Source organism: Mustelus asterias, chromosome 3 (assembly GCF_964213995.1).
Source record: "Mustelus asterias chromosome 3, sMusAst1.hap1.1, whole genome shotgun sequence".
NCBI classification, from domain to species: domain Eukaryota; kingdom Metazoa; phylum Chordata; class Chondrichthyes; order Carcharhiniformes; family Triakidae; genus Mustelus; species Mustelus asterias.
This window is the reverse complement of record NC_135803.1, coordinates 63,748,170-63,760,652: the sequence shown is the minus strand read 5'-3', so window position 1 is coordinate 63,760,652 and position 12,483 is coordinate 63,748,170. Positions and strand designations below refer to the sequence as shown.

Here is a 12,483-nt window from a genome sequence, read left to right as displayed (position 1 = left end):
ACCCAAAGAGGCAGCCAAGATTGTTAACCTACTGTCCCCCCACTGCCATGATGCAGCAGACTATTACGCCAGATGGCCCTTTTGTTTTGTGATAATGTATCTTTGTGACAAAAACGAAGAGCTAATATATTGATAGGTTGAGTAGTTCCTGCAAACAGGAGCCTAACAGTGCAAATGAGTTGAATTAATGTAGCCTTGCTGAAACAACAGTAAAGGACCATGAAATAATATGTCAATATTAATTCTGCTCCATCGCACCTTAACTCCTTCAACACAGAACTCATGGCAACATCACCAGACTCAGTAATCTAAACAGTTATAAAAAATCATTTTCAGAAATTGCTGGAAGTACTGATAGTGCTTTATAAAACATTTTTGTTCTGCCTTACTTCCTTTTGGTCAACAGCCAATTACGTTTCCTGTCAATTCAAAATAAAAAAACTTTTGAGTACTAGACTGCAAGTCCAGTGACTATTTAATCCCCTGTTAAAGCTCATAACTGAACAAAACTGACCAGGTATGCTAACATACACATATTTTGCATCTTTCAGCCAATGCAGTAATTTAGCCATTGCACCCTCAATATAGCTAAACCAGAGTAGTATAAAACTAATGTATTTATTCATTACTTTCTCATACATGTTCCGGAAAAGCGGCAGTGAGTATACCAGCATTAAAAAAAATTAAGGAAATTTTTTCTTTAGGTTCCTCAATGGAATCTGCACCAACTTTTACCACGAGTAACAGGAAATCAACAGTGTTAATACAGCTTCACAGCTTTGCAAAAATGTCATGAAATGGTTCCACGGACTTGTGTGGTTATATATCAGTATTTCTGTTTCCAATGCTCGAACAGCAAGCACAGAGTTCATGCGAGAGTTAGGATCAAACACCTACTCAATTAATGGATTTTTTTGGTCAGCATACAGAAATCACATTACACAAATACAAAGAAACATAGCTTTGCTAAGACATTAATCTACCACGAACGTAAAAGATTTTTTAAAAATGTAGGTGCCTTAGGTGCTAAAAAAGACAAGAAAACTGAAGAAGCATTTTCCACCATTTACTCTCATTATCAAAAATAGTTTTCAATTCTTCTCGCAAAACAAAAAAGGAAAAAACAAAAAAAACAAAAAAATTAAAAGTACAGACTGGACACAAAACATCACATTATTCCTATGGCTTCAAAACACTACTTGACCACATTCACAGGATATGACACCAGCTACACTATAAAAACAAAAAGGTGCCATTCAATCTCCTTCTGCATGTGAAAGTTTTCCTGCACATTTACACTATGTGAGTAACCATTGTTGTGCATGCTATGTGCCAAACCAGAAGTGAGGCTGAGGAGTAATTTCATATACTTCATCACAATGGTGGACAGTGGTACAAGCAGTTCAGCCACATTGACACATGTAACGGGATTAAGAGATATTAATGATGAAATACTGGATCTTTTTGAAAAGGGATGTGAGGGGGAAGAGAAGAGCACATGCACTAGTCCCCGTTTTTGAAGTGCCTTAATAACATTTATTGTATTGATTCCTTTCAATTTTATATGAACACGTGGACCAAATTGCATAATTACACAGGTACTGGTTGCTTTGTTACTCAGCTGACTTTGTGCCAATGTGGTCAGGCATGCCAAGAATTAACTGCCGGCTGCAGTACTAACTATCTGGCACTAGAAGCCATGGGTGCACTTTGTAAATATAGTACAAAATAAGTGCTATGCTACCCAATGGCAGACAGCCAGTAATGCAGAGGCACTACTACAATATGCACATTTGGGGTGAATAAATGAAAATTCTTCACCACCCTGGTTTTCATATCACCACTATGCACTGAGGCTGTGGAGAACTCTAGCGTGCATCCAGCATAGTAGCAGATTATTACGAAACTGTGAATCCATAACAGGATAAACCCCTCAGATATTGTAGAGAAATGCTTGCACAAAATATTTCTGGCCAGATTAAGACACCTGTGCACAACTTAGCCAACTCAATAAGCTTCATCTGTACACACTTTCGTTAACATAACTTCAACACCCTCTTCAATTGTAGGCATCTAAGTGCATGTGCAGGGTGGGGTGGGGTCTTCCAGCAACCACCATTCATGACAGAATTACATATTGAGCACCAGATGGTTCTCCTAATGAAACAAGCAGACCTGAGGGAAGAAAATATATATCATGTGCGTCTATAAAGTGTCATCCTTATTTCTACTTGAATGTGTAACTACACAGGTGTAATGGGAGTGTTTTGCTTTGTGCAACTGATTCATGCTAATGCAGTCATTAGAAAATAATGAGGCATTTTGTTTTAAATATATTCTTGGGTCATCTAATGACATTACCAAAATAAAACAAAACCAATGTTTCTTTTGATTTAGAGAACACAAAAATAATCTGCATATAAAAAGTGACATTATATTCTACATGTAATTTTCTTAAACTGTTCGTACTGTAGTTCACCATTTTCTGCTTTTTTAAATTACACCTTAACCTTTTGCGATTATGCACAATGCATAAGCAGCAACAATGAGGTCAAATTTCTCTTGCCAAAGATTGTTCAGTATAAGTCACTTGCAACAGTTCATTAATTACATCTTATTCAACAAATTAACCTATTCCTCCTTTTTGGAGCCAGGCCTGATGATTTACATTTACTTCAAGTGATCTATACCCAAAGCACTACGGCAAGTTCAACTAAGTCTATTTTCCCCAAAAACAGAACTATAGCTGCCTTAAAGATGTAGCCATCCCCATGAATAGGGATAAGCCTAAGGTCTACCAGATCAATTCCAATCTAACAGTCATATCTATAGTCAATAGCTTCATCCAAGCTTTTGTCGTCATGTGGACTGGCAGCTAGGAAAGTTGGTATGGGTGACCCCGTTGTCACATTGATGACACTTGCACTCGTGCTTGCATTACGCACCGCATTGCTGATGCTGGTTAGGCTGATGCCCACAGTAAGCCTGGTCTGCTCCAAGGCCTTTTCTGGCACAGCAAAAGCCTCCAATTTTTTTTCGCCATTGGCCATATATGAGTTCTGGCAACCACGGCAAATGCAGTCCAAACAGGCCTTGCGATTTGAGTAACAAGGGCAACGTTGCCCACGACACGTAAGAACACTTGGGTTTTGTGTAGCACGTCCACACTTACACCCCTTCTTCTCTTGGGGCTTTTTGTATGCTATTTTTGATGGGCTACCAGGCATAACAGTACTGCTATGAACTTTCTCCTTGGTTTTAGATTTGGTTGTTCCCTGCTTTACTTTCGAGTGTGATTTCTTTGCTCCATGTTCTGCATGCTTTTTAACACTTTTACTGGCCGCAAGCAAGGATTTGCCCACTTTTAGCGTGCCGCCATTTGGCACTGTGACGACAGTTTCTGTGGACAACTTGGTCTCTCGTTTGGCAGGAACAGGAGCAGCAGCCCCTAAAGGTGGGCCGTGTATAATGCTGGAAATAGGCAGGGGTTGAATTTTTTCGCTGTCGCTCTCTGATCGAGAACGCTTCCGATTCCCTCGTACAATTTTAGGTGTTGCTGCTACACAGGGAATACCATGAGGAGGTGCATTGCTAGAAACAAAAATACTGCTTTTAGGAGGCAAGGAGATAGGTTTGGCATCTACAAGAGGTCCATTCGGTGTACTTGCCTCAGAAATAGGTTGTGAGTAATTGCTACAGGCCTCAAGATTATTTGCAACTGTTTCTAAATCTTGAAATACATGTCCACTGGTGAATAACAAAGAACCAATCGGCTTTATGTCTTCACCATAACTGCAAATGTCAACTCCCACTACATCAACATTACTACAAGAAATTACTTCGTTGACTGTCTGCAAACTATCAGAAATGTCCCTACTTTTGAAGTCCTCCCCAGTGCAGGATGTATTAAGCCTTTCTGAATTTTCCGAAGAAATAATATTTACAGTAAATTCACCAGCTGGAAGTCCATTGCAACCAGGCAACCCATTGAAACTAGAGCAGGTTAGTTCAGTATTACTTGAAAGCCGTTCACTGTCTTGAAGATTTTCAACAATTCGTGGTGTTGCTGCCATTTCGAGATCACTGGTGCATTCTGAGGTTGACGGAGTTGGGGAATTTGACAAATTTAAAGCACTGGTCAAAGCAGAAGTTCCTTGCCTCTCTTCATCTAACGAGAGTCCCTCTTGCAGCAGGGTTAAGATGTCAGGAGCACCATCCATAACAGTAGCTAGATGCTGTGAAATTGGGGATTCAGCTACATATTCACATAGTTTCTTGTAGCAGCACACCAAGATGTTCAGTTGTTTATTTTCTTCAAACTGTTCATAATCTTTGCACCAACTACAGGAGGGTTTCATCATCATCTTTTTACCTTTGCACATTTTGCAGACATAGTGCTGGCAAGTGGAGTTTGTAGGAGCAATTGGTTCTTTTAGTAGATTTCCTGCAAAAGAAAAAAAAAGTATTAATTTATCTGGAAAGTACTGATAAGACCATTGAAACTTCAGTAATGTATCAAATTTAAAAGTTTTAAATTTTTTTCAGTTTTGTTTCCCATCTATCTTCAAGAAATGTTATCACTTGCATTTTTTTTGAACAAACTGCTGATACCTTACTTCCCAGAAGCAATTCCCACAGTTATGGCTCTGCCCATTTGATAAATATATTTTCTCCCAGGGTGAGGGAAAAGGAGAAAAAATAAAATTTGCTGAAATGTATTCTTCACGCAGCTATTTTCTGTACCAGAACTACTGCAAATGGCTTAAATAGGTTTTACAGCCATAATTATGGTGCTATTCAGATTCCCCTTTAATAGGGTGGCAAGAGCTCAAAACACTTGCCCTAAACTGATACTTCATATGTAATATTCCACATGTTTTGCCATCATTGGTTGTGATCAAGACCTTATATTGTAGTTTGCAGCATCAAAGTAATTGCCATTTTGTACATGATGCTATACTAGCCATTCGAACCTGGAGAGTTAAACTGGTATAAGGGAGAAATGTGTGACATATCCTTCTAATCATGGAGTAAATTAATAATAATACATGATCAAAGAAAGCATTTATTTTGCACCTTATCTGCATACTCACCTACTAATTTCGATATTGGCAGTATTAGGCTTTTAACAACTTAGAAAAAGAAAACAGATGGGACTATTCTTATGTGAATGAGAGCAACTTAAAGTGAATAGTTATTCTTCCATATTTCCCATGTTAAAGATAATCATGTATATTTTCTCTCAATGTTATTTGCTTAAAAGAATTTAACAAGCACTGCTTATACATACATTTTAAAGCCATGCCCCCAATAGCTTTAATCACAGCTGATTTTCATGAGGATTCTTAAACGAACAATTCAATTAAACACAAAAAAGTGACCAACTGGTTTAGTGTTGTGTCCATTACTTAGTGCCCTTTCTAAAATGCCCAAGGCCATGTAAACGTCAGCTTTAAGTTCTCAACACTTGAATTTCATAGCATTTGTAAAATTGATCCAATAAGGACTTACATATAGAGCTATAGAAAACAGTTAAACATATATAATCAAGTATAATGCACTATCCAATAAGCAAACTGTAGTATTATACAGTAAGAACTCACTCAACCAACAGTGCACCAGTAACTTTACAAAGAAAGATATAAATATCAAATTTAAAATTATGTTCTCAAATTGTAATGTTCCTCCTAAGGGATAGAAGTAATCTATTGCTCATCTTCCTGGTAAACCTTATCAAAAACATTGTGAGACCTCCACATCAGTGTCTTGAGTAAACACATTAGAGGCATTAAATCAATGTGAATATTTGGAAGCTTACATATTGAAATTAACATTCTAAACTGGTGTTGCAGGACATACACACAAACATAATGAAGCAATGTATAGACAAATCGCAATGTAACAGAAATTGTTTAGTGTTTGAACATTGAACTAAATTGTTTAATTAAAACAATGCAAATGAAATGACCAATATGGGACAGCCATGTTTTCCTCAGCTAGTGAAAAGCTAAAACATTTCTGCTGTTGATGGCAATACTATGCTGAGTACAGCAATTAAAACATTTTGGTTTGAAGCAGCATTCTTATACACAGGTCTATGGAATAGGAAACATATCAGTGAGCCAATTGTTACTGCATCATGTTGTTTCCAACCTAACTTCTGAATTCCTAGCAAATCATCTTTTACCAACTTGATATCAATTCCTCTCACCGACTGGCAATATGTTTCAAACCCTGGTCCAGCTAGCTGCATCTGAAATACAAGTACATAGCTTCTAATAAAACAAGTTAAATGTGTACTGTATAACAAATACTCACTCACTGAAGACATTCTACTACCGCACGTGCTGATAATCACCAAGAATGTAATTACACTTGAATTACTTTCATCAACAATTTTCTCTTGCAACACCAGGCAGTAGCCAGTACACAGTTCTAACATTACATTGCCAACATTTACTAAGTAGTAAAAGTGAAGAAACATTAACAGTATTGTAGTAGGCTATGCAAGTTAAATCAACACAATCCTTATTACAACCAACAACCACAAACTATAACGCAACCCTCAGGTGAGAGTGAATACTGCCAGAATACCATGCAATTTTGGACTAAAATTGTTTTTAACTCTAAAATAGCAATTGAAACTCAAAGTTACAAAGGAATAATGTATTCATTTTGGGCAATTAAACTCATTTGGCATTGGAGGGGTTACAACAGATTCACTGGAATAATACCAAGGCTTCACCAGTTTAAAACGGAGATTGGGTGCATAAACTTGGCTTGCATTTCCACAAGTTTAGAAAATTGAGGGTGATCCAATCATGCTTTAAATGATAAATGGGTTCAATATTCAATAGGGTAGATACAGAGAACTATTTTCTCCATTGGAGAATCCAGAGCAAGATATCTTCTTAAATTAAGGGCTGGACTAGGCTACTTGGGAGTGAAATCAGAAAGTTTTTACAAATTATAGTTTTGAAATCTCAATCTGAAAACTTATTCACAATGGCTTACAAGACAGTCTTACTAATATTGTATCAAGCACTTGTGTTGCAGACCCCAAATAAGGTACCACAGACTTGATCTACTGGGGTCAATAGCAACCTTAAAGCAATTGATTTAACAATCCTGTTTTAATCTATCTATTTCAAAAACAAAATTAAAATGAACTATTTTATGGTACTAGATTAATATTTAGATTTGAAATGGCTATTACTATCCTATTACAGTATCATGCCAACAGCATTGAAAGTCTTACTTTATTTTCACATTTTAAAATCTCAAACTCGTATCCAAGAATGCAAACTGTCCTTACGTGGATGAAAATAAGCAGTGCCCATAATAGGTTGATATAGCATATTCTGCCCATCATGCTCTTTAACAGAGATATCCAATTAATCCCACTCTTCTGGTCTTTCCCTGAAGTCCTGTTTTTTTTATAAACAGAATAGAATACAGAGAAATGTATAAGGTTGTATTTAAAAATTTGTTAGTACTGCAGGGAGTATTTCTGGATACATTTTCTTTGTCATTTCTGATTTGGGCTAATTGCGTACACATTTTGCAGATTATCCTTGATATTTTCCCTAATGCATACTAAATGATCTGACTCTTGGCATTTTGCCTGGAGCTCGGCGCCCAAACAACGAAGCAGACATATAAACTATATCAGGCACTAATCAACTAACCACCTCTTACAAAATGACTTACCCAATGTAGAATGAGAAAAGGTGGGAATACGCTCCTTGAGTTATTAAAATTAAATTCCCAAAACATTTGACTTGAGCAAGATTCTGTACCAAGGAGATGAAGTTTCTGAACTTATTTTATATAAAAAAGAACTATCGTTGTCTTGACATCACAAACAAAACGTAAAGGGTCCAAGTCCACAGAGTCTTATCAGACTCTCCTTCTTCCCTTCAGGGCACAATCTGCTCACCTCACATTTTGTTACTTTTTGAGGCTTTTGGGCTCCCATAGTGTTGGGGGGAGGGCTTGTGCAGGGAAAAAAAACATTGCAAGAAGTCCTCTCTTCCCAAGTCCATTAAATGTTGTCATTCTCCAATCCAACACTGTTTATCCCTCAAATTAAGTGGTTGGAAAGTCGGACATTAGACCCTGGGCTGTAACGTTTTTGCAACCCCCAAATGCTGAACATTACACTTCACACCCATACCATTTTCTATCCTTTGGGGAATAGTGGAGGAAGTGGTGAAAAGAGTTTGGAGCTGATTTTCAGTTTGTTGAACTGTGCTGAGCACTAACTTTGTACTACCCTACCAAATCCACCACAAAAACCACTCAATGTTTTCATCAACGTAGTAAGTTAGTGGAGAAAACTAAATGAAAAAAGCCGACATACTGCAACACAAGCTGTTATCCAGTATTACTTCAGATGCTTTATATGCACAGGTTCAGTGATCAGATGTTGAGAATTTAACAGCAAGATAACTGTGCACCAGGGTGGATCCAAAAACAAAGGGGAAAAACTGACCATCAGGAATGGGTCGATTCAAACAAGCCTGCATCCTAGAATTCACTGTCCAAAGATAAACTATTCACACACAGATACTTGCATTTTAAACTAGTATTATTTCTTTCATTTGTTTGTTTTCTTCAAATCTTTGTCCTTCCTTCCACCTTTAAGTAAAAGACATTTAAAACACACATTGGAATGCGCCTTTATCCATTTTGGTTACTTGTGTTTTACTTTAACCATTTATCAAAACTGCTAATATGGTAATTTGAGTGTTATATTACATTTTCTTTCAACAGAGCCATCCCGCACCTATGTTCAGCTAAAACAAATGGCAAACACTCGAGTACTTATCACCATGGCCACTTAAATGCTAATAAAAAGTTTCTACTACTATTTAAAATTTGAATTCAAGTCTACATAGCAAACGTTTTACATAAATAAACTTTAAAATATAACTTGAGCATGATCTTCAACACTACTTGCACTGTTTACCCCAAGGAAGTGCATCAAATTTCTCTTCAGATTTAACTGCAAGAGCTGTAATGCACAATTAAAAAACACAAGTTTTCTACATGGGCGATATCAAGTTTTCATTATTGCATGGCTTGTAGTCAAATCCACTTTTAAACACAACTCTCCACTTTTATGCATTGAAAGTGCTTAAATGAGACCCAGTTAACAGAAAAAGGATTCAGCAAACATGAATGAATGTAGCAAGTTAACATGTCAACAGACAGCTACTGATGGGGTTCAAGTGTATTGACTACAATTCCCATACAAATACAAAATTGGGATTTGTTGTAAACGTAAAGATGGGGGGAGGGGAGGGGAGGGGGGTGAAGAGACATTAGACCCATTGGGAAATCAAACTACATAAATAACGGGAGAATCTTCAATCTTCCTCTCCAATACAATAAATATATTCTGAAAGAATGCAGAAAATTGAACAAACTGCTGCTATCATACACTGAGACCCAATGTCTCTACCTTAATAATGTCAAAAGATCAGTAAATACGTGGTCGATGGAGCCCGAGATACAATTAAGAGTGCGACATTTGTCAAAACCATAAAACCGTCAAGTTAACCATTCCACACGAGGTCGAACAAATTTATACAATATATGTAAGAATAATAGAGATTTCGATATAATTTTCGAAACCGAACAGATTAAGAACCTAAAGGGGAGGTATGACTGAAAGTAATGCATTGCTATATGAATCGAGTTGCTCATTGGGTGAACTTGCTGCGTCTTCAGTTCGAAGCTTCAGAGCAAACACGTGTGCATGTTTACTTTTGGGCAGAATATAAAAACGTCCCGTTCCTGTGAACATATTCCTCCTCAGACCAGCTAACGCAAAATAGCAACTTCTATCAAACAAGCTCAATATATATCTACATTTGGAAACAACTAGCAGTGACTTACTTCAAAAGATTCCCCAATTCATAACATTAACAGGGGTTTGCATTCACCTACGCATTTGGCGGGGAGGGCGGGGATTTGAAAAAGCAGGCTTCCCATTCAGATTTACACAAACAATAGGTGGTCAACTCCAAAAAAAGGCAAGATTTTTTTCTTAAGAGTTCATTTGGAATTCCTAAACCTGTGACTTCTCGCATATTAAATTCATTTAATATTGGATCATAGAGAAATTAAAATCATCTTTCTCAAAATGTGTACTAAAGGGTAATGAAACTATCGATCTCTCGGAACACGTGGTAACTTATTTTCAAACCAGAGACTTGCAAATTACAAGCCTGTAAGGTTTATTTTTTGAGGTCTCAGATTACAGAGAAACGGATAAAGAATAAGCACAAATGCTTTGGGGTGCTCGGCGAATAAAGAACATTCAAAAGATGTTGTCATCTTTGTACTTACTGGTTCGAAGGAAAATTACAAATTGTGATTGTGATCGATATTATAAAAAGCACACCTGTTGTAATGAAAAACAATGAATCAGTTCAGTAACTGTCTTAGCCGGACTGAAGCCTTCTAGCCGCTCTGGTTTAAGAAAGGTAGGTATTAGTGTGGTCGAGTTATGGGTGAAAATGTTAAATTCAACTGAGTTCCACAGCTTTGACAACACGAGGCTGCAATGGAAACAGACGAATAAATGCAGCTCTCGTTACTTTGTGATGAAAGTGACTCGTTTATAGTCACAATGTATTAACCTAACCGCGAAAAAAATATCTTCGGCAAAGATAAAAACGCACAGATGGCACAACATTGTAAACAGTGCAGGCCTCTGCTGCAGTGCAAGATAAATCTCACACAACTATAGATGGAAAAATACATATTGCTAAACATCGGTGTGCATTTAGACAATAACCTTATGCTAACTTGTTGTCCTTTCAAGATTCAAAACGTAGTCGGGTTTCCGCGATTAGAATCATAGGCTCCAGTTTTACTCATCGAGTACTGTAAACTATGTAGGCCTCTTGCTGCAATGCAAAAGGTACATCTCAACACGGGGGAGGGGAGCACGCTAGTTACACGGGGAGGAGGGGGAAGAACGTAACAACACAGACAAAAAAATAAATTGAACTTGTTCAGTCTGCAATTGCAATCGAAAGGCTTTCAAAAAAAATACAAATTCAGATGTAGTTCTGGTTGGCGAGCAGAGCAAGGCCTCTGGTGCAATGCACAAACCTCTCTATACAGAATACATATGCAGTGGAGATGTGGGGGGCTGGGGGTTAAAAAATCGGGCTTAGAAATATAACAGTGCTCGTTATGTAATGGTACGAATCTCCAGTCCCCTTCCCCATGCTTTTTGCAAGACAAATAAAGACAGCGATTGCACTCACCGCAAACACAGCAGGAGAGGGACTGGCGCAGGTAGGGGAGCAGTTTGTAGAGCTCGGAGAAGGAGCCGGGTTCCTGCGGCTCGCACTGCATGATGTAGCGGCAGGTCGACACGTACAGGCTGGTGGCGTTGACCGGATTCATGGCGGCGGCGACCGAGTCGGAGCGGGCCGAGCCGTTATGCCGAGGCTGCTGCTGCCGCCGACGAGAATATTTCCGATTCCTCTTTCTCCGACGCCCAGTTTCCGCGGCGGTGCCAACGTCCATTTAATTAGAGTGGGGTGTCAGCGGCGGCACCGCTGCTGCTGCTGCTGTTGTTGTTGTTGTCGGCGGCGACGGCGGGTTGTAGTCTCCCAGGGCTCGCTTCCTCTCGCGGAGCCATGATACTTAACGGTGCTGCTGCTGCTGCGGGCGGGCGGCGGAGAGCCTACAGTCCGCGAGCCCTGTCCCCATCCGCGTTGCGCGGGCTCCGGGCTCGGCGGCACCTACTGGTTAACGCGCGCGCAGCGGGCCCCGGCCGCGCACCTCTCGCCATTCGCGAGAACTCGCCTCACTCCCTCCCTCACACACACACACCCTCTTCCTCCGAGCACCCAGAATCTGCGGATGAAATTAGGGGTGGGGAGGGAGGGAGGAGGACCAGAGAGAGAGAGAGCACCCGAACGAGCCTGCGAGCTCAATCCCTCACAAGCCGCTCCGGGCCCGACATCGACACCATCATCCTCTTCCTTCCCTCCCTCCTCCTCCTCGTCCGCCGCCGCCGGCGGCGACTTTCCTCCCTCCTCCTCTCGGTATAGGTTTCTCTCCAACTGCCCCCACCACCACCCTGTTCAAATTTTTACCCAGATTCGGGAGGTAGCGGTGGGGTTGGGTTATTAAACGAGGAGGGAGGAGAAAAGAGTGGGAGAAGATTTTTTTTTAAATGGTGGAAACGTTCGTTTAAAGAGGAAAAAACGGAAAGAGCTCGAGCGCCAGTCACGTGACAGGCAGCCGGAAGGTAATCTTCTCGAATGCCTGATCGGCTTCATTTCTGCCGCCCCCCATGAAAACTGAATGGCTCCCGATATTAATTATGTCTTTTTTTAAAAAATGCGGGCTGAGGTGTAAAATAATTATCTTCAGTTTTATTCGCCTACGTTTTTGTCTGAATAAAGCTATGTTTTGAAGCGGTCCTACGCGCCCGCAATCCCTTTTTGGACT

General features: G+C 39.4%; 1 protein-coding gene across 6 annotated transcripts; it reads right to left on the bottom strand.

Annotated features, from left to right (window-relative positions):
• Positions 1-1,051: 1,051 nt before the first annotated feature.
• On the bottom strand, positions 1,052-12,240 carry LOC144491363 (E3 ubiquitin-protein ligase MSL2-like). 6 transcript variants are annotated; one of them, XM_078209065.1, is made up of 6 exons: positions 11,286-11,501; positions 10,357-10,411; positions 8,577-8,640; positions 7,316-7,427; positions 6,212-6,253; positions 1,052-4,444 (listed from the first exon to the last, which is right to left on the bottom strand). In XM_078209065.1, exon 6 carries the CDS (start codon positions 4,380-4,382, stop codon positions 2,814-2,816), a length of 1,569 nt encoding a protein of 522 aa, XP_078065191.1. In that variant the 5' UTR covers positions 4,383-4,444; positions 6,212-6,253; positions 7,316-7,427; positions 8,577-8,640; positions 10,357-10,411; positions 11,286-11,501; the 3' UTR covers positions 1,052-2,813. The 6 variants fall into 6 exon arrangements, with proteins under 6 accessions (XP_078065191.1, XP_078065192.1, XP_078065194.1 ...); XM_078209066.1 differs by lacking the exons at positions 7,316-7,427; positions 10,357-10,411 and having other exon boundaries at positions 6,192-6,253; positions 11,286-11,766; XM_078209068.1 differs by lacking the exons at positions 7,316-7,427; positions 10,357-10,411 and having other exon boundaries at positions 11,286-11,738.
• Positions 12,241-12,483: the final 243 nt, after the last annotated feature.